Source organism: Scardinius erythrophthalmus, assembly GCF_964197995.2.
Source record: "Scardinius erythrophthalmus genome assembly, chromosome: 22".
NCBI lineage: Eukaryota > Metazoa > Chordata > Actinopteri > Cypriniformes > Leuciscidae > Scardinius > Scardinius erythrophthalmus.
Window position 1 is genome coordinate 4,965,042 of NC_138242.1, and position 23,801 is coordinate 4,988,842.

At 40.4% G+C, this 23,801-nt stretch overlaps 1 protein-coding gene across 1 annotated transcript in view; it reads right to left on the bottom strand.

The window, feature by feature from the left end:
• Positions 1-23,801, bottom strand: part of adarb2 (adenosine deaminase RNA specific B2 (inactive)) — a 204,569-nt gene that overhangs the window by 45,138 nt on the left and 135,630 nt on the right. Inside the window, exons 2-3 of the mRNA XM_081353001.1 lie at positions 18,171-18,257; positions 16,554-17,479 (exon numbers count right to left, since the gene is read on the bottom strand). Coding sequence (XP_081209127.1) covers positions 16,554-17,479; positions 18,171-18,257 — 1,013 coding nt within the window. The remainder of the gene's footprint in view (positions 1-16,553; positions 17,480-18,170; positions 18,258-23,801) is intronic.

A 23,801-nucleotide genomic window follows, 5' to 3' on the forward strand; every position in this document is an offset into this window, starting at 1 on the left:
GAGCACCGCGCACCATCCCAGACATCACTTCAAACCCAGCCTGTTCCCTTTGAACAGACCCTCCATATCTGCTGCCAAACCTGGTAGCCGGCAAACCCTGCCTGAAATTACAAGGTTTAGAGAGTAAAAATATGACGTTTGAAACAATTTGAGACAATTTCAACAATTACAGCTGTGGAGAAATGAAAGAGCAGTCATGTCGCTGTCTAACCCTTGGGTACAGCAAGAGCACCAAACCTTTTCATGGACTGCCCTTTCTGTCATGGTCCAATAATCTGGACACTCCTGAGCGCTGATCCCAGCCCTGCAAAAACCTTCCGGCGGGCCATATATCACTCGGTATTGATATAGTTCCACTACATTGCCACACCTGACATTTGATTCATAGCTTCAGGTGTTCTTTTTAAATTCTAAACAGTCAACAAGGAATCAAAGGAAAATGTCAAATGTGCGTTGTGCCGTGTTGGAGATTGGTAAAGCCAGATCGCCTCAAGTAAGTTATTTGGTTGAAACGTACTGATGTGTGATGTAGCCTTCTGTCTTTGTCAGTAATTTTTTGAAATTCGGGATCATAGATACAGTTGGAAAGCAGAAGGATCCTGTTAATGCTGCACCTATATGCGATTAGTTGTGCAAAATCACACAACACAGTGTCAGGACATTCAAGTATGCAGTGTGCACTAGTGTTGTAGACAAGACCGCCTAAACCGAGACCAAGACAAGAGTGTGTTGAGACCAAGACTTTGTGGGGACTGAGACCAAGACTGGTCTCGAGTACTACAGCACTAGTGTGTGCTGTCTAACTGGGCAGTCGTTGGCCAAAATAAGCATCAATGCAGACCAGACTTTATTCCAATAGTTAAAAGTATGGCTATGCAAATATTATGACACCCTTTTTTCAGGACAAATAATCTAATAAACACTATGGGCCAGATTTACTAACAGCTTGTGCAGTGCAAACCCTCTTTTGGCATCAGGAAAAACTACTGTTAGGATTACTAAAGTCACAGTGAAAAATTAGCGCTGAAAAGACGTGGAGAGAGTTATTTTTGCGGCTGACCTTATTGCATTTATATGCATTTGTGGGAGTTTCCCTTTCAGACACAACATTTATGGGAGGAGAGTATTTAAATCACGCAAGGCGATTTACTAAGGTTTGCGCTAGTCAATTTACTCTTATTTGTGCCATTATTTAACGCCCCAAAAAGCATGTCCTAAACCAGATGCTGCTATGCGCTGCTCTTCATAGACGGTCATTATGGAAATACTCCGGCTGTGTCTGTGATCTTTAACGTGTACGTCATCAGTAGATCACGAGCACAACTTTCCACTCCCATCGACGCTTTTATGGGACATTGGAATTGCGCTCTTATGCTATTTTGCCCTGTTTAGTAAATCTGGCCCTATAAGTGCAAGGCTCATATGCTTTTAAGTCAGTTCAGGTTCAAACACTTCTTCAGATCCCAAAAGAAAATAACAAATGGTGATAATACACTCACTGTGTGCTGTAATACTACTGAAAAATCAAGATCCTAACCTTTATCTCCATACTGAAATCTCAGAATGGGCAGACAGTGATTCATTCATCTTTAATGAATCGTTAAAATATTAGTGTCCAGAACACCGTGAGTCCGGAGACTGTATTAAATTAGTTTTTTAAAAGCTTTAAAATAAATAGTGCTCATTAACAGCTATTGAGGTATCCTAACTTGAAATGGACTGGAGGAAACACGGAAACACTGTTTGATACCTTATGATTTAACAAGCGGAAAAAGTGATTCATCTTTCAAATAATGCGTTTCAACTAACACGCTCCAATAGCAATCTAAAATAGCTCTACAACCCAGAAGCCTCCAGTGAATGAGACCAGACTGGCACAAACATTTGAAGAAAGTGAAATGGGAGGAAGAGGTTAAACAGGCAATTTGAACATTTACTGTATGCTTCTTTCACTCAATTACACTTCATAGTTGAGACATTCATAGACAGAATGCATTGCACTAGCACAACAAGACAATGCTCTCAGAAACTCAAGCCCCTGAACTTCCACGTTCCGCATCGTATCCGACATTTATTAAGCCTGCATATCAAAGCGTGGCCTCTCACGACACAGATTTCCTTCATTAGCCACTGCTTTGCCCGGGCCGCTTCACACTCGCTGTAGCGACATGCTAAGTCAATTACAGTATCACTACTTCTCGCTGTTTCTCTTCAAGTGGATCACCCAGGGACGTGTCATTGTTATGAGACGTAACCTTCGCATCCTAATACGCGGCTGTACAGCAGATGCTTTGATTTACAGCTCTGATCCGCAGTCCCAACGGCTTCACCTGTGACGTGTAAAGCTAACTGCTAAGGTCAGACCTCACTAACCCACCCTCCAGCTCTCTCCGGGAGAGAGTTCTGCTTCTAACGAATGTTTTACAGTTCTGGTTAATGGCTCTGTGTGTGTGTGTGATCGAGGAAGAAGAACAGGGAATTCTTTTGCAGACAGTGTATCGGCCTCCAAACTGTGCTCTGACACCTAAGACTGTCATTAGAGGCACTGTATAAAAATCGAAAAGTCCTAATTTGACATGGCAGTCACCGAGGCATGCACAGGGAGAGATGTCCACGTCCAAAATATCTTAATGGTCTTGTAGCTCTGTGAGCCATTTCATAAGTATCCCAGCAGAGGGAGCTGAAAGAAGCTCTCGGAGACTAAAAGCGCGCTGTCATTATTCATTTATCTGTCCGTGTGGGGGTACGTACACTAGTGTGATCTCCATTAGCAGAGGTGAGCTTTGAGAATGTCAGTGCTGCATATACTGAGTGACAGGGAAGCTCTGATTTAGAAATGCAGGAAATGGAATTTCCCTGTTCATGTTGAGGTGGCGAGGCAAACCAGATTACCGCAAATGCTACACTGTACATGTCATAAAGTTGTTTGAAAGGCAAAGAGGGCTCAAAAGGATGCAGGCTAAAATAGTTTGACACTTATTATAAATGTATTTATAGAATGAAAAAGCACAGATGACTTTACACAGTGGTCTAAAAAGCAGCACTGCTTCTTAGGTAAGTTCAGCGGTGAAGTTTATGGGTCGTTTCAAACCCATATGACTTTCTTCTGTGGAAAACTAAAGGAAATATTCTGAAGAGGAATTTATCTAAAAGGATAAAGAAAAAGAGAACAATTAAACACGAATCAATGTGACAACTATATACTTTTATATACAACTATATTCCAAGTTAAATGGGACATGACAACAAATCATTTTCTTAAAAATCTTTTGATCTTTTTTTTTTAGTAAAAAATTGGTAGAAAAAATAGCAATCGGTCCATTCAATGAGAATTTGTGGCCATATTTGATTAATTATTTACTTTATATATTAGTAAAATTAATATAATAAAATTAATATTACTATGCAAGAAAATTTTTGTTTTAAATAATACTTTTTTGCTGGTACATTAGAGCAAAAAATAAAATTAAAATATATTCTCAGACAACAAGTAGTATCTGTTTTGCTTTCAAGTAAATTACTTTGTTCTAAATCTTTATTTTAACTGTTAAACAAGAAAAATGTTCAGTGAAAGCTGATTTTTTTTTCTTTCTTCTAATTTCTCTTTTCAGTTCCACAGAAGAAAGAAAATCAAATGGATTTGGAACGACATGAGAGTGAGTAAAAGATTTTTTTTTTTTTTTGGGTGAACTATCCCTTATAAAATTCTTACAAAAGTTTAAAGAGTGAGTCATTATACCAGTAACTGCCCATCTTCCTTAAACAATTAATGAATTCAAATGGAAGAGATGCTCTGTGAGTCATATCAGCCATGCTCTGAATATCACAATGTTCTCTTAAAGTGAGTGCAAGCATTCTTGGTCAGGAATGAAGATTAAGCTCATAACAGCCGATTCATCTTGAATTACCAATTGGTATTCAAAGACCAGCACTTCCTGTGCCTCAGGAAATGACATAATGTGAAAGGTTGAAAGGTGACCCACTAATCCTCTCCTGTTTTTGCATCATCTCTGACATCTTTGATATGCTGCTCATGTCACTATGCAGAAGATAGATGGCGAACACAACTAAAAATACAACTGAATGAGGTCAAAGGCTCTTATGGGACCTGAATTCAGCAGCAAGTTAATGCACAATCATTTGCATCTGTTCCGAATACAGTGCGACGGCCAGCAGTCTGGCACAGTGGCACAGCAGAGCGAAAACTCGAAGAAACAGTCAATTATGAGCCCAAGACTAGTGCCATTTTTCATGCTGTGTTGAAGAACGCAGTGTGGTATATCAACAAGCTGCAAAAAACACAATAAAGAGCAAAAAAAAAGAAAAAAAAAAGAGTTGCAAAATGCAACAAAAATACCAGAGAAATGACTAAACACGAGCCTTGCGCCTTGCACGCGCTGAATTATGACCCAGCAGGCCGAGAGGACATTCTGCATGCCCATGCCCCGCAACCAATCTGACGCCTAATTAATCCTGAAGGTCTTTTAGTTCCAACCCCCTCTCTCGTCCTGTCTTTAGGTCCATTTCTTTTTACCTGCTCATTCCTCATGTGTCTATGCGTGATCAGTTCTAGCCTGTAGACAAACAGCACTCGCGCTTGCAGTGCTGTGCTAGGCCAGAGCCTAAAGGCATGTGTGTGTGTGTATGATGAAATAGGCATGTGTGAAAACAGTGGCCATTTGTTTTAATGTGATCCTTCTCACAGTTGTTTAATGAATGCATATCTCATGCTAGGTGTGTATGGGTGCATGGATTTCATCATTTATTTTAGGGATCAAATATGTGTAGGGTTAGGTTTACGGGTAGGGATAGGGTTGTGGACAGGAATGTTGTTCCCGGATCAACAATAGATATTGATCCAGGAACATGTCTTACTTGGCTAAATAACAGCGCCCTTATGCAATGCAAGAGTGTATGTCTCTTACTCATAGCTGAAGCGAAGCAAAGTAATGCTTTGTGTAAAATAAAGAAGATGACAATGAAGAACAATAAATGAACATACAGTCCACAAGAGTATATACAAGCAAGAGTTGATTGTTAGTCGCCAGCAGCACACCAGCTCCAAACAAACAATGACACTCAAAACTCCTGTAACTACAGCTAACATTACAACAACAGCATATCTTGGTTCTGTGAAACATGGCAAAACCAATGTAACAGAAACACGCAACCTCGACGTCCGTTTTCAGGTCTCCAGCGCTGGAAAGCTTTTCTAATATTAACGTGGATCCAAAAAGGATACTTCTTTTTCCAGTGATGTTCCTCTGAACTTTTCTCTTTTGTAATGTCTCTCAGCCATCTCTCTTTCTACAGTCTTACTTCTAATCTCCCTCTTGGTCACTCTCTCTCCTCCCACATCATGAGTGGACACACCCCTACCACTGATTGGCTCACTCTATCTCCTCCCCCATCATGAGTGGACACACCCCCTACCGCTGATTGGCTCACTCTCTCTCCTCCCCTATCATGAATGGACACACCCCCACCGCTGATTGGCTCACTCTCTCTCCTCCTCCATTATGAGTGGACACACCCCCTACCGCTGATTGGCTCACTCTCTCTCCTCCCCTATCATGAATGGACACACCCCCTACCACTGATTGGCTCACTCTCTCTCTTCCCTCATCATGAGTGGACACACTCCCTACTGCTGATTGGCTCACACCCCCTACTGCTGATTGGCTCACTCTCTCACTCTCATCATGAGTGGACACACCCCCTTATTGCAGATTGGCTACAAGTGTGTTGTGGTACTCGGTCTGATCCACTTTCAACAGCATTTCAACTGTTCAAAGATCTGATTAGATGAGCCACAATCGAAGCGGTTGTGAAATAGCCGGCATATGTACACCCGTGTACGGAGCCCCACACGTCAAGCAGGGAAAAAAAAAATGTATATTAAGTCCACGACTAACTAATATGTCAGCAAGTTTTACTAATTTGTTCCCTCATTTTAAGCAAATCGTGCGCACAATTAAATAATTTGTTCCCTCAATTTACTAAATCGTGGCCACATTGTAATAATTCGTTCTCTTGTTTTAATTAAATCAAAACAAGGGAGCAAATGAATCAATCATGGCCATGATATTCTAAAACAAGACAACAAATTCTTACTTCGTGGGAATTAATTCTTAATACATGGCCACGATATTTTTGTCCATATTTGAAATTCATCGGCTTAATGTAGTTACAGTAGCCTACAGTTAGGCTAAAGAATTATATTAATGTATGCATTAGTACATTTAATTATTTATTAAACATCAGTGCCATTTTACAAAGTCAATATATATAGTCAGTTTTGTTCAAAACAAAAAGGCTTGAGGTTAGTGAGGGATACACACTGAAAGCACTGGGGTTGATTTCTCACGGGACAGCTGGCGAGATGAAAATCCAGTCTCTGTGGAGGCTAATGTGTGTACTGTAAAAGGATAGGAGTAACTAGAAGTCGTCTACATGTACATACACACTCTAACTAGGTGTTCAGATAGGTTCCTCTGGTCTCTTCTCTTCCACCTGGTTCAGTGAGATAACCCCTCCACCCAAACCACACACACACACACACACACACACACACACACACACACACACACACACACACACACACACACACACACACACACACACACACACACACACACACACACACACACACACACACACACACACACACACACACACACACACACACACACACACACACACACACACACACACACACACACACACACACACACACACACACACACACACACACACACACACACACACACACACACACACACACACACACACACACACACACACACACACAAACACTGTCTGTGATTTATTGGAGCCTGTTTGCTAGCTGAGTGTCTATGGCACAGTAATGAACTTGATTATGCTTTTAATGAAGTGTGAGCATATCATTTGGAGGTGATTATGAGCATGCGCTGATCACAGGAGACCGTCAGGTGTAGGAGATGATGAGTATTTGTGTGTGTGGATTTAAGACTGCCATCAATCCGGATGATTACAGGGGAAGAGGGAGGCAGTTGAGCGGAGTCAGACTCCAGCCTCAGCAACAGACCTTCAGACTCAGGGCTTTCTATGTGGCAATGAAAGCATCAGGAGGTCAAATTAATTATTATATAAACTGTTTAATATTACATTCATTTTATATGACCTTTAACAGTTTTTAACACTACTTAAAGTGCCTCCATTATGCTTTTTTAAAGCTCCCTAATTTTGTTGTCCTACAATAGATTTACATGGATCCAAGGTCAAAAAACACTGAAACGGTTTGATAAAGGAACCGGTCTCTCCTTTCTGAGAGCCTGCTCTGCTCTGATTGGTCAGATGGCTCAGTCTATTGTGATTGGTCGACTGCTTACAGCATGTGTCGGACACGAAACGCCCATTACAATATCTGGATTTCACACGATGATGTCGATTTTACCATATCAATTTTAGCGCGAGTCTGATGATGAAACATTGGAAGAACTAGTTCATCAACCCGAACCTCCATCGCATGAACAACTTAAACAAGACTTTTCTCAGGACGTTTCCAAATCATTCGCAATAACCTCGCTGAGATTTAAAAAGCAGTCGTCAGTAAAATGACAGGAACACAACCGTTTAACCACTGACTCTTCACATTCTCATCCTTTGGAAGCGTTTACAAAGAGAATTAGCTTTTGCAGTGCAGAAAACAGCGTCTTCTCAACATGTACACAACATGAACCAACTACAGTGTTTGAGGGTCAAAGTAGACGTTGTTCACGAGCAGTGAATGAAGACCATAGGCTGCCATTATGCAAATTTGTTTCATACCTGCATAGATATGTTACAAAAGTGAGAATGAAATTAATGTCAACTTGTTTCAGGCAGATCAGAATCTTTTTGAATCTTTCTTTTGGGACTCAATAACTTTATTTGTTCTTCACTTTGACACTACAATATTTAGAGAAATTGAGAAAATGTTGACATTATTGACTTATCTTCCTGTCATGCTGCAGAAAGTATCTAAATTATGTAAATGTTTTTTGGGGAAAAACAGGGGTTCCCGTAAAATTTAGGGTACATACTCAATTAAAATGAGTAAATAATTCAAAATAATTGTATTCACCTCGTTGTATGATTTTAATTGTAAAATACAGTCAAGAAGTTCATGACCTCTGAATAGGAAAGGGCCAAAATCACCATTGTTAGAGGGTGTTCAGACATTTGATGTATTTGAAATACCTATTTTAGTTTTTATACCAGATAATAGTGTGTCTAGCATATCTAATAGTTCTCATCACAAAAAAGTGGAAACTCAAGGGGGAAAAAAGTCATGGGATAGGCATGCATGTGTGCGTTTATGTGTGTGTGTCCTGGTAAATCCTACATTATGGGGACAAAATGTCCCCACAAAGGTGGCAATATTTGTCGGGACACTTTTGGTCCCCATGAGGAAAACAGTTTATAAATCATATTAAGTGATGTTTTTGGCAGGTTTAGAGGTATAGGGTTTAAGGGTTAGTGTAAAAGGGATAGAATATACAGTTTGTACAGTATAAAAATCATGAGAGTCTACATAAAACACGAAAACCCAACATCTTTTTGCATAGGGATAAGACAGTTTGTGATGATGAGATCCTTTTGGGTGGTAAAGTGCTCCTATTATATTTCAAAACATTATCATAGAAAAACAAGCAAACAGGAGATTGCACTTAAAGCTGATGTGATTTAAGCCAGTTTAATGTTGTAGTAGAGACATCTACGAGAGACATTTGCAGGTTGTTTTCTTGTAGAGTGAAAACACTACAGCTCTGTGATGCTATCAATACATCGCTCGGTTTGTGTGAGCGCTCCGCCAATCACTTCTCAAATAATGAACAGATGCAATTACCAAATTTGTAAGAATGATTTAGGGAATAATTGGAGACAGATTAATCAACACCTGAGGTTGTAATGTGGCCATGATATAAAGCAGTAAAAAACTGAAATTTTTCAATCATTTGGCTACACTTTTCATTGTTATTGTTAGCTAGCAGGCTGAGTGAATGTTGATGACCTTAATACAAGGTAAATACAGTATGCCAATGAAAATGATCTTGGTGATATATTTAAACAATATTCTTTATTTTCTTTCTTAATAATATATATATAAAAAATAAACAATGCCTGTGATGTGGAGATCCTCTAGTCGACGCTGATAATGTTAATCAATTATGCTCATAATTTCGGTTTCACACTTTGCAATCTGTATTCTCTCTCACTCTCTTACCATCCTGCCATCTCTAATTTTTTTGTGGCAGTCTTAATTAATGATTTTTGCTTCACGGCTGCTGGAGGGTTGTTTATATCTGGTGTGATTAAGTCAGAGGGTTAAAAACAGAGAGAGAGAGAGAGAGAGAGAGAGAGAGAGAGAGAGAGAGAGAGAGAGAGAGAGAGAGAGAGAGAGAGAGAGAGAGAGAGAGAGAGAGAGAGAGAGAGAGAGAGAGAGAGAGAGAGAGAGAGAGAGAGAGAGAGAGAGAGAGAGAGAGAGAGAGAGAGAGAGAGAGAGAGAGAGAGAGAGAGAGAGAGAGAGAGAGAGAGAGAGAGAGAGAGAGAGAGAGAGAGAGAGAGAGAGAGAGAGAGAGAGAGGAAGACAGGGACAAAATAATCACCAAATGGCAGGCTGGTGGACAAGGTCACCTTCACGTGTATGAAAACAGTCTTAATTCACTCTGCTGGGGAAATTACCATGCTAGATTAGTCAAAGTCCATGCATACTTTCTGCATCCATATATCAAAAGAGCAGCATAATTCACTGGAGCAGAAAGCGAGACACCTACATGTTGTCGTTTCTCAATGAGAAATCTCAAAGGCATGAGAAACGTACCAGACAAAATATAGAGCGCCTTAACAATCATAGATATTCTTCTGTTTAGATGTTATTGTTTTGTATATTATTTTTGGTTTGTAACTATGCAATAACAGAGAAAGACATATTGGCTAATGTAATCTTGTTTGTTTTTACAGTCTCAATTCCCACACTAAAAAAAAACCTGCTAGTGATGTTGAGCATATTAAGTAAATTGAACCTGACCATCTCAGTTTGCTCATCTCATGTTCTCTTGAATGTTATTTTCCCTCCATTATTTCCATGTAACACTTCAATTCCCTCTATCATTCCACCCTGATCGTTTCTCCTTTCTGACATTCTGACATCCTTTAACACTCCCCCAGCTGGCTCTGCCCAACACAACGCTTCCCTTACTGATGGTAAAACCTCTCTCCATCTCTGATCCCAACCTTTAACTGTAACTGGTTGCAATAAAGGAGAGAGAGGATCAATTCGCAGCAATGTGTATCCTTATCTAACAAAACTCAAAACACTCAGAACATTGGGAAACAAAACTAACGCTATACACATGATGAGAACTGACAATGGACTGAAGAAAACGCAGAGCATTAATACACAGACCAAACTAATCAACAAAAAGAACAACAGGTGTGCAAATTAATCAAACAATGATTAACCAATGTAACTAACTGAAAACATAGGACACTGAACTAAACTAGTGCAAACCCACCCAAACATACAAAGAACAGATACACACTGACATTAAAAGGCTAGCAATAGCGAGTTAGCTTTGAAAGCATAAGATCCCACCCTCCCTACACCTCCTTCAAAACACATGAACATGTACAGCAGGGAGCAAACAAAAGCGTCATGAGAGACGGTGTTAAACTACCTCATGTCTCAAAGCACATATTACAATAATAATGAATATAAACAACTTAAAGAGCTCTGACCTGTACCACCTGACTGCTGCAGATTCATTTCGCCATTGATAGTGTTGACATTGAAATGCATAAAATCGAGTCATGCTCCGAGTATAACGTCAATGGTTTCCATCTCATAATTATGGTTATGACATGAAGAGGTGGCTGTTGTTTTATTTGTGGTGGTCGGTGACTGACGTCTATCTAACTCTGCATAGCATGAAACGCGTTGATGATGTATGATGTTTCGTGGAAATGCATACATAGACAGATAGGTAGAACATTGTATCATTGTATTCGGACCGAATATCGAATATCGCTCTGATCCGGCTTGCGTTTCCACCGCCAACAGTACCCTTACTTGATAGGCGTGTTGTAGCCTATAGGCGTGTTGTAGCCTATGCCAGAAAGAAGCGATTGACGTCTTTTTCGCGCTAAGAAGAAGAAAGCGACATAGTAAACAACAATGGATGACATACAGCAGATCTTGTTCTTGCTTCTCAGCATGTTTGTCACAAGAAGACAAGCGCCGACATTAGGCGTTTCTCAATACCAAGTACGCAAAGTTCGGACTAGCCAAGTCCGACTCGGGACGCGAGTCCGGTATTTCTGCAAACGCAACAGCGCGTTCTTGAAAGCGCCACTGAGCTCGCTCTGCTACTCTGATTAACACTGTATGCACATTTTAGGCAACAATAAAGCGAAATATGTTATAAAACACCACACTGCCTCTTTTTTGTTTTCATTTAAAGAAATCTTAAAAATCATAGCCATACAAATGTGGTTTCAGGCAACGCGTATTGATTATATTCACTGCATGTACTGTATAACGTTAGCCTATTTATATAACAAAACGAAATATAAAACACCCTGCCTCTTTTCGTTCATAACTTATTAATATGGTTCATCTTCACTGTAATACAATTAAAAATGACAACTCAACCCTTATCTCTTTTTGTTAAATTTCAGTTTTATCAATAATAGCCATAAGAGTATAAGTGAAAGGTACAAGAAGCTATACAATGAGAAATAAAGCAAACAATTCAGTCAAACATACAAAGTCAGCGTTACAATGGTAAAGTTAAATAGCCTAAATGTAAAGTTATGAAATTTCACTTAGCCCTCAGCCAAAACGATTGGCCAGGGAACAAATGATAGATTCACGAGACCGAAGATCGGCCGTATTATATCTCATGTTTAACCACTACAGAGAAGTCAGAGTCGGCGGCAAACGTCAGAAGGACTAGCCGAGGAAAGGCTGTTCCAGGCGGGGTACATGAGCGCCGAGCGCCCGGTGATCGCCTGGAGTGGATCTCACAACCTGGATCAAATTTACATACATCTTTATAACTAAACCACAGATCTGAGCTTTAAACAACTAAAGCATGTGCACACCGACGCGAAAAACGCCACGCGTAAAAGTGTCATTTTTAAAAAAAACACCTCGGGTTCGTTTTTTTGGTTTGACGCGCCGCGTCAAAAACTATCCGTGCTCACGTGTCTGGAGCTTCTGAAGTTACAGTAAAACACAACTTGGGGGCGCTCAAACACAAAACGGTCTTGCCGAGCACACATACGTAACGGCGAAGAAGATATATGCCGAGTAGCGTCTAAACACTGCCGGGAAGAAATAAGACGAGGAAGATGCAAGGCAAGATGAATGTAGAGCTGCTGGTCTCGTTGGTGTCGGAACATTAAGAACTATATGACAAACGCGACAGCGACTACAAAAATCTTGATAAAAGAGAACTGTTATGGAGTGGTATTAAGCGCCATCTAATGTCAGGGAATGAATTTGCATGTTCACTCGGCTCATCATCAGCGAAAATCGCTTGGGTGTGAACACAAAAAACGCGTTGAAAAACGCTGGCGAATAACGCGCGCCGATATTCGTCCCGGTGTGTACGGGCCTTTAAACTACATTTTGTGACACAATAACAGTAATATTGTATTTCAACTTCTTATGTTGTCATTCCCCTTAGCACGCGCAAGTGACGGTATTTCTTCAGCCAATCAACGTTCTGCAATGAGTCTAGCTCCGCCCTTTAGTATCGTACCACTGTGCTAGGTACCCCAATGGAAGGGTACCGAAAAAGTGGTGCGGTACGGTTTGGCATTTTGGTACCATTCACAACTATTGACAGTGGAAATGGAAATATTTGCGTACCGTACCGCTCAGTGGAAACGAGCCATTAAACACCCCCTGATTCTGATCCCACCCTTTGTCACTCCCCCAACTACAAACCAACTCTTTAACACTCCCCATCGTTCTGACCCTGCTTTTAAACTCCTCTTCTTCTGACTTTCCCTTCTTCTGACCACATTCTTAAACTCTGCCTTCCCCTTTCTGAACTCATTACTCATACTCAGAACTCATACATTCAATATTTCCCCTCCCCTTCAAGACCCTGCCACCCTTTTCTGTTCCTCTATCACACCCCCTCACCTATCTCACTCCACCTTTTACGATCCCCATCTTTTTCCCGACCCTGCCTTTTTACATCCCTCTCCATTCACACCCTCTGTGAGATCAATCTCTATAACCTTTCACTTTTAAATACTAGCTGCAGAATTCAAGCACATGTCAAGTCAAACCTCATGATTAGGCAGTGATTGATATTTAGCAGCATGCTGAGGTCATTTCTTCAGTCAAATACTCTGGTTAACTATACTAGTGACACGGTCAGGACCTGCATGACCGCCTGCTCAGACTCAGGCTTTTTCCTGTCTTAGCAGGGTGTTTGTGTTGACTTGGCAACGCTGCAGATATTTGTGACTGTAGCTGAGAGATTAAGTGCCCAATCAACCTAACCATGCACTGCAATCATTCTACCTTATAACATGGGCAGACTCCTGATGCCAAATCAGTTTGTCCTGCATTCATATACTTCTGAGAACAGAGGAATCTTGATAAAAACGTGAAACTGGTGACATGCAGACAAAGTGTTCAGGTGAGAAGGTACGCGCAGGGCACGGTTTCGCAAATTTCCTATGCGTCCTTTTAGCTGGGAATGAAGTTTTGAAAAACACTGGCGGACTGTGATCCCATGATCGATGGGTATTTTTGAGGTGACTTAAGTCTTGCTTCGTACCTGGCTCTCATATTACCGCTTCAATGTTATATTGACTTTCACAGAGCACGCAGGTAAATCCCTGCAGGGAGTGTGTGTGTGTGCATGTGTGTGAGTGTGTCATTACTTAGAGATGTGAAGAGGCATAGGGATGTGGGCAACAAGGCATGCAGCCTGGATGATGGTTCAATTTTTCATTTAAGATGTGGTGGAGAAGGGTAGCCTGCAAGTTATTGTTCATATTTGCCTGGGGCATCACACTGCTACGGCCGGCCATTCCTGCAAAATATTCCATCTGTGCCAGAAACGCCTGCCGCCCACCGGAGTCTCCCTGACCTTCTATTCCACTCCAAAGGTGACCCTTATCTCACTCTCGCTCTGTCACTCTTTCTCTCTTCCAAGTTATTCGTTTCATTGCAGGCTTAAAGGAATCCATTTTAACAAATTATTCATCTCATATTTGATTAATTTTTTCTCTCTCCAAATCCTCATTGCTGAAGTGCCTCTGGATCAGGGTCAGAAATTAATCTAGGCAAAAATGCCCCAAAACAAGCAAAATGTAAAATTTATTCTTCAGATTGATTTCCTGTTTATTAATATTACAAATACATTTTATTAAATTCTATTGTAGGACAATTTCATTTAGTGTGGGTTCTTAAAAATCAGCTCCATGCAGATGCAAAAAACAAACAAAGTTTATAGAATTTGTATTATTCTAAGTTGTGATTTGAATTATACTTCAATTACTGTAATGCAGTCATTTTTAATATTTATAATACATAATATTTTTTTTCTTTAGATTTTTAGGTGACATGTTCTTGTCAGTTTTATTAAGATTCACTCTTAATTTTAATAGTATTATTATTAGTCATGTTATCAATAATAATAACAACAACAATAATTATTATGATTATTAATGAACATAATCTATAAATATATATGTTACCGGCAAAGTGTGCAATCCCGGTATTGTATAGAATGCCTAGGCAATGTATAGAATGCCTGATGGTTTTTGGCAAAAATACATTACCTAATTCTATACATTACCTAGGCATTCTATAGAATGCCGGATTACACACTTTGCCGGTAACATATATATAAGCTGAAAATTAAAAAAAAAAGACAATTTATGGGCAAAAAATGATACTTCTATACTCGTTATGGAAAAGCTGCAGCTACTAGTTGCTGCAATGAATGTTGTTAAAGAAAGCCACAGTTGCTTCAGAAAGAAAGAGAAAAATCTGTGGTCTTGAGAGCAGTGTGACAGCGGCAGAGCTGGCAGCGGTTGCTATCAGCAGGGCCCTGCGGCACAGCGAGACACCCTACAGGCAGAGGTTTGAGCGCCATCCAACCCTCAGATCTCCACACTACTGAGAAACCGTCATACAAGCTCAAACACACATGCACAAATTAATGCTCCACTGGACAGATGATGCTGGGTGATTTTGTGATGGAAAAGGAGGAGCATTTTTAATTTCATGTGCACGTTTCCATCATCATTTCTAAGAGACTCAATAGCAAACGCTGTAGTCTGACTTTTAAGAATTTCCACAAGGAAGTGCATTTCTGGAACTAAACTAGTGAGGCAAATCCTCTTATAAATCCTTTTAAAGAGCGTAGAGAGCAGGAGAAAGGAGAAGTTTCTCTCCGGCAAACATGTGCAGGTTGTTTGGCTGCTGTAGTAGAAGAGGAAAGACAACATTCTCCCTGTCGGCTCTGTGCAGGAAGGGGGCAGAATACTAATACAGCGCACACACACATACACACAAATAAGAGCTGATGCAGACATACACACATACATGCACATACTTGAGGAGGAAAAAAAAAAGTTACAAACACCACACAATAAACTGATTAGCTGCATACATTTGTGAGCAATTCTGAAAAAAACTATATGGTAAAATCCCTGTAAATCAGGGATGTGAGTTGCTTTTAGAAAACGGCAGGGACAGCTATATATATAGTATCATGTAATTCAAATTTAAAATGGATAAAACAGCATATAAGTTCATTCAATTTTGACTCAATCTGGACCCACAAGGGATCAAAAACACATTTTTGAGTTCTCTATGAACCCCCCCCCCACTATTTCCCAAGTCTGATTGCTATTTACATATTTGACTAAATAACAGAAGAATGGGTCTGAGGATTGTTTGTCGATTTGCTCTGTGCTTTTTTCAATCTCCTTTGGGCAACAGATTGAATTAATGTTTATAGACACTGCCATGTCATACATGAGGAAACTAGAGATTGTGCAAAATAACAATACTTTTGCAATTTAGCTCTATAAACACATGGAAAGTAAAAAAGAAAAGAAAGAAAACTCATTTGTTGGCGCATCGACTTTCTCTCTGGAGTCAGAGGTTCCCGAATGATAATTTGCCTCATTTACATCCTTTTTCCGTCTGAATAGATCTGTGAATAGATTCTGTTTACCTCTGGCCCTTTTGCTGTCCTAAGTACACACATGTGTGTGTGTTTACACTAGATATGCCATCATGTCCTGCCCAAAGTAAATGTTAAAGCCTGTGTGCTAACATCAAACGCTTCCACCTTTTGCTCTGCGATATAGCCTAACCTCTCCCCCATAATCCATCTGCACTGCCCCATGCCTCCCCAAACATTATCTCCTCCCTCTTAATTAAGTCTTGGCTGGCTGTTCTGTATCCCAGCATTCCTGCTGCTTTGGTTATTAAGGCCCGCCGTATGGAACGGGTGGCTTGCCAGCGGCTGGACTGGCACACTCACCTGGGGCAAATGAGGGCATTTGATCCTACTGGGCCGGTGTCCCGCTCTCGCCTCAGGTGCCAGCCTGAAGTTGAAGAGCGCCTGCAGGGCACACAGAGCCGCCTGCCTCTTTGCTTGCTTCTTACTGCGACCCGAGCCCTCGAATATCAAGCCGTCCACTCGAACGGCCATGACGAAGCTGCGGTGTGCCCGTTTGCCCTGGGCACGCTCCGACAGGCAGGCGTATCGCAAGCCGGGCCGCATGTCATTGAGCAGGACGACGGGGCTGGGTTGGGGCATGGGAACCGGGGGTGGGGTGAGGCAGGGATCTCCTTGCCTGGCCTGTACAACCATCAAGTCCAACGTGTGGCGCAAACGGAGGGCGCTAGACAGCAGCTCGCTCTCGGCGGAGCGGCAGCCGTCGGCCTCGAAGCCTTTGAACAGCGTGTCTGGGAAATCGGCCTGGTCCGAGGTGAAGTCGGCTGCGGGGTTGCTCAGGCCGCCCATGGCCAAATGAGCTTGAGAGGCATTTGGAAACTGGATGAATGACTTCAGGGCCATTTCGGCTGCCTTCATCTTAGCCTTCTTCTTTGTAGGGCCGGTGCCCTCGAACGTGAGTCCGTTGACTTCTACGGCAATGGAAAAGACGGGCGCGTGCACCGGTCCTGTCTGAGAGACCATCCGGTACTGTAGACCCGGTCTCAGCTCGTTCAACTGGACTAGGGCATTCTTTGGTGCATCGGACCATGCCAGTTTCTTGCAGTACAGGCGCAATTTGCGCAAATGTCCGTTGTTGTCCTCCTCCAAAGGCCGCTTTCGCTTGAGGCCGGATGCTCCGTCCCTGGGCGAATCGGACCGGAAGAGTGATTGGCAGTCTGACGAAACAATGGCGCAATCCTCCAGGTTTCCCGTGTTGCGGTTCTCCTTGACCTCAGCACTGCTGGTGCCTAGGTTGGAAGCAGAAATGACATATTATCAAGAAGGTAATTTAGCAAAAAAACAAACACCACAACGACTGCTACAGAGACCATCTTCTACTTCATTCTGCTTTGTGCCATAATCTCACATGACCTGATGAAAAGTCTGGCATTTCATATACAAGTTAATAAAAAAAAACATTTCATTACCATTCCCTAAAGCAGCTGCTCCTAACTATTCCATACGAGAAAGCCTGCCTTACATAACTGTTGTAAAAATCTGAGGACAAATCCTCTAAAATGGGGCATTATCTGGCAAATCGCTCTGTAATCTCCCACAAAATTGGCTTGGAGTCCTTACTTAAGTGGGTACAAATCATCTCACTATATACAATGCAAAGGAGAAACTGTTTTGTAATGCAGGAGAGCAGACAGTTATGAGATTTCAGTGTGTGAAAGTCTGATCACACATTTAAGCCTCTATTTCACACCCCAACTGTGTTGTGATGGAACCAAATGAAATTCATCTGTGAAAATAAACTTCAACACATGGATGCAAGCCTAAATTGTGAGAAAAAGGACTGAAATGTTTTTCAGCACTGACTATCTTCCACTCTTCTAGTACCACTTCAAGTGATATCTAAATGGCCATTTGCAAATTGAGCAAATTCATTTCTGAAATTAAAATTTAGTTCAAATAAATGGCTTAAACCATACTGACTCAATGTGTCCTCGTCTTCTGTGCCATTGGCCGCTGGGCTCACGTACTTGAAGGGGGCGATCAGTGCAGACAACATGTTAATTTTCTCTGAAAGGTAAAAAACAAAAACAAAAGTTCATGTAAATCAAGCACATACTAGTTTCAACATACATGATTAATACATACATGGTTCTTTCTTGAAGAAAGTTAAAGAGAGGGTTGAAATAAAAAGATGGCCTGAAGTATAATGTAAACGCTAAGTACGTTCACTGCGATTTCAGAGTTACAGTGTGTCAGTGTTTGCGTCCTGGTATAGAATATGTGTCTGGTCTTAGTGGCAGTGGAAACCAGTTTCTGGTTGAGGTGTTGATAAACCAAATTGTGCTCACAGTCGTGTTTCCCTCTATATCCACAGTGTGTGTGTGTGTGTGTGTGTGTGTGTGTGTGTGTGCAGGTTCCTATTAGGGACTCAACCCAGACTGTGGGGAATTGACAAACTGCCTGGACTCATAATTGCATCCCACCTTTCCCAGCATCCCCTAATGATCAATAACTTTAATGAGCTGACAAAAGTAAAAAAAATAAAAAATAAAAAAAAGAGGGTAGTCGCCATAGGTCATATGATTGGTCCGTGGCTTGTAATGATTCAGAGAGGGACATGCAACCATTTTTCTAGTTCTGTCTGCTTCAGAGAGGAGGATAATAACAAAAGCAAATTCTGATTAAATTATTTTGCATTTTGACCTAGTTATGAGGCCATAGAATGGCTCTTCAAGAAACAAAGCTGTAGAACACAAGTACATTTCAAACATGTTGAACATCCCTTACGAAAAAGAAGTTTATTCAAGTGTTCTATTAGTATTCTTCATTTAAACTAAAAATAAGAAAGTATACTTTCAATCTACATTTTATATACTTCTCAAAAATGTTCTTTATGTACTTCTCAGAAATAGACTTAAAATTACACTTCAGTGTACTTGACTTATACTGAGAGAAAAGTCCAAGTATACTTGGCCTGTACTTGAACTTAATCTTTTGATCGAGATATACTTAAAAGTATAATTAAGTATTCAAAGTATACTTGGCTTGTAGTTGTGTTAACTCTTTTGATCAGGTAGCCTATTAAATATACTTTTTTTTACATAGTTTTTAATATACAGTCTTATGAAACTTACATTGTTTGAAAATATTGGTTAGAATATTGATATAAAACAGATATGTTTCTAATTCTGCGTATCTGAATTTTTGTGTAGGCTAGTCCACTGGTAGTGTATATGAATTTACTCTAATTCTACTTTTCCCCATCACTGACTGAATTTCCCATCTATACATGTTTTCACTGTTATACGGTAGCGCTATGACACATCTTCTAGTACAGAATCTCCAGATCAAAACACAGGAGAAGAAGAAGCTGAAACAAGTGATAAAAGATTGATCACTCAAATGTAAAATAATGTGATCATCAAACATTAAACAGTGTGTAAATCAAAACTGCTTAATATTACCAAATGAAATGAAGCGTAACCCATGAAGAGAAAACGACTGTGAAGCTGTTGGACTCGATCTACTCCATCTGTGTTTTGATCATCGTTCTGAATCTGATCAAGAAATAGTCTTTGACAAAAATGTGATTCTCTCTCTCTCTAAACTTTTTTGTTTAAAATGTTGCCTTTCTTTATGAAACGTACCGACATTTCAAGTGTTGATTAAAAAAAGGATGCATGAAGCTAATAAAATGTTTTTTTTTTTTTTTAATTAAAGTAGTACAGTTAAAGGTATTTTTCAAGTATAAAAAAATATCTACATTTGAACATAGTAGTATACTGCAAGTGCAAAAGTAATATATAAATAGTAAACTATAAGTATAATGTTATGTTCTTACAAGTATACTTGCAGTATAAACTACTAAACTAGTAGTTTACTGAGAGTACACTTCAGTGTGTACTTTCATAAACTAAAAATGTACTACTTGTATTAAAATAGTAAACCACTAGTATACTTATAAGTTCACTTGTAGTACAGATGAATTACAAATGAGAAACCTATTTGTGTACTTAAAGTTTACTACTCTTACACTTATAGTACACTTAAACGTTCATTTTTACATGTGAAACTCGCATGCAAAAGTTAATTAATTTCAGTAATTCAACTTAAAAAGTGAAACTAATATATTATATAGAAAATTACATGCAAAGTGAGATATTTCAAGCCTTTATTTTTTTATAATTTTGATGATTATGGCTTACAGCTTATGAACATCTTCAAAATTTCTGAGATTTAGAATTTTGGGTTTTCATAAGCTGTAAGTCATAATCATCAAAATTATAACAATAAAGGCTTGAAATATCTCACTTTGCATGAGTAATATATTAGTTTCACCTTTTAAGTTGAATTACTGAAATAAATTAACTTTTGCACGATATTCTAACTTTTCAAGTTTCACCTGTATATACTAAAATTTAGTCCCAAGCAGTGTTGAAATAGTACACTTACAAGTTTACAAGTACACATTGATATTAGTATACTTACTACATAAAATATACTTAAAATATACTTAAAATATACTCGAACATTACTTAAGTATACTTCATAAAATGATCTTGAAGTATACTTATTTTTCGTAAGGGATACCATGCCTAAACTCTGGAAAATGAATTGAAAATAGGAATAAAATTCAACATCATGAATCTAAATGCAATGTTCTCCAAGACTAACAAGTTAAAAAGTTTCACTTCTAACATTAAAATATGCATCCAAAAAGATAAAAAAAAAAAAAAAAAAAAAAAAACTTTTGTTATTATATTACACTGGTGTTTTCCTGTACATATCTGTTTTTGTCTATACTGCCTGTCTTAGTATGCCTCTTTGTGTATTTATTTGACAAGATATATGGGGCCACAGCCATATCTAGACACACGAGAGAGAGCTATTTTGACCCAGGAGAGTGTGCAGAGGCACCTGGGGGCCCCTATCATATATCTAGGCTCCAGAATATTATAGAAACTTGGGGGTGGGTCATTTTGATTGAGGGTAGAGATCTTGTATTATCTAGGCACCTGATGTTTATAGAAACATGGGAGTGAGCTCGTTTGCCCATGGGTAGTGTAAAGAGGCACTTGGGGGCCCCAGACCTAGCCAGGCACCAGAATATTATATAAACTCATATTTCTATGAAAGCAGTGTACAGAGATTCTATATAGGACCCCTGTGATGTCTAGGCACCTGATTTTTATGGTAGGGACCCATAAATGCCCCTCAAGGTCTCAGTCACATCTAGGCACATGATTATCATAGAAACATGGAGATGGGCTCTTTTGATACCAAACAATGTAAAGAGGCCTCATTCCTAGGCACACGATTATTATGGAAATGTGGGGGTGGGTCATTTTGATTAAGGGTAGGGACCCCAAAGGCTCCTAGAGGCCTCAGTCATATCTAGGCACATGTTTTTCATTGGGATATAGGGGATGGGCTCTTCTGACTCAGGACAGATAACAGAGGTAGTGTCATTTAACTAAACAGCAATCCGAGAAACATGGAAAAACACTAAACTCAGTTGTCAGTCGCATTTCTTCATAAAATCTAAAAATCTTCTTTGCCATCATCGTGTGGCCAGGGTTTCAATCACCTACTTAAGTGGATCTGTTTTCAAGGGTCTGAAAGGGTTTGCGGTCTATTCCACATCATCGTAGAGAGTCAACTCCAATAGACAATTCACCCACTTTCTGTAAGTGGAATCAAGTGAAACCACTTAAACGAAGGACAGTGCAGTTTTGTTATAGCAACAAACCACAATAAAATGAGACAAAAAGGTCAATATGGTAACTTCATAAAGGTTTGGTTCACCAGATGCCGTCATGCGAGACTCTAAGGCACGTGTCGTTCACTATTGCCACCAAAGACTGGCAATAACACAATTTAAAACAGTCTCACCTATCAGCCAGCCATAAGAAATCTCTCTTGCTTGACTGAAACGTGACCAAGCCCTGGCAGTAGGGAATTTTGACATCTCGTAATGTGTTGAGTGTGATAAGGAGCAGGAATCCAATTATTTTGCTTTCCCAAGCAGTGGTCAAGAGATTCTCTCTCCCTCCCATCAGAAGTGTGGAGGATTTATAGGTCACATATAGCACAACCAAAGTGCTGAATGTCAGCACATAGCAGGGAAGATACGGTAGCTGCATTGTAACGCTTCCTGTGTGTCATTTCCTGAATGATGGCTGAGGAGACGAGGGCATGAATAAGTGATGGGAGGTGCTATCACTGTCATCAACCAATCACAAAAGTGCTGAGACAGACACTCATACTCAGAGCGATGATGTGGAGGTCTCTCCAAGTTCAGCGGTATCTAACAAGCTCAGAGCTTTGCCATCACTAAAAAAGCCATTGAAGGTTACATGGTTGACGCAACACCAAGGATCATAGAAGGCCTACAGGAAATTAAATGTGAAGGTTGTTCATCCCATAAAGGAGAACGGGAGTACAGTGTTTAAGTAACAGCACAGTATCCTATTAAATTTGGACAGAATACACGGCTACTTAAAATGGTATGGTCACAGCATAACAAAAAAGACAATGGTCACGATGAAAAAAGGAAAAAAACTTTTAAAATTGAATTTGTATTTATGCTGGTGTCATATGGTTTTGAATGATTCACAGGATTCACATGATTTTGACTTACATTCATCTGCACAAGTCTGAAGTGTTGCGTTTTTTTTTTTCTGACACATTTTACAAACTGGAAGTTGATGATGCCTTATGGGTCTTTAAAACGTACTCGGTTACTAACGTAACCTCGGTTCTCTCTAGAAGAGGGAACGAGTACTGCGTTCGTAGAACGCTGCGGGAAAAGTCTCTTTTCACGAAATACTGAAGCAAAATTATCCTTAATTTTCATATTTGTAAAACGCATTGCGGCAGTGCACAGCCATGGCGAGACGGCTCGCTCACTCATTGGCTGTTCTGCGGCAACTGCATGAGCCTATCGAGCGAGGGCTGATGCAACATCAGACCAATGAGAGTGCTTCGCGCGCTCCTCGTCACATCCCGCCGAAACGGGTGTGGCCATCCCCTATAAAAGGAGCTCGAGTAGGCTGATTCAACTGGTTTTCATCGCCGAAGCGAACCAGAGCGAACCGCGCGCACGGCAGGGAACGCAGTACTCGTTCCCTCTTCTAGAGAGAACCGAGGTTACGTTAGTAACCGAGTACGTTCTCTTACGAGAGTTCTCTCGTACTGCGTTCGTAGAACGCTGCGGGAACCACTTGTAAGACGCCGTGCGTGCTGGGATGAGAAAACACCGACCACTGGAAGCTAGTCCAGGTATACAGTGCATAATCACCCGGTAGACTTCGGAGAGTCTGGAGGGGGGGGGGGGACAACCACCCTCAGATAGCTGCGTCCTAAGACGCGATATAACATCACATAGGCAGGGGGAGGCCTGGCTAATGTGGGAAATGTGGGTCTTACGTAATTTCGCCCAAATGGATGCGCCCTTAAGCGCGATACAACGTCACATAGGCAGGGAGAGCCTGGCTGATGTGGGAAATGTGGGACTTACACACTTTCGCCCAAATAGGTGCGTTCTAGACGCGATATAACATCACATAGGCAGGAGGGAGCCTGGCTAATGTGGGAAAAACATGGGTCTTA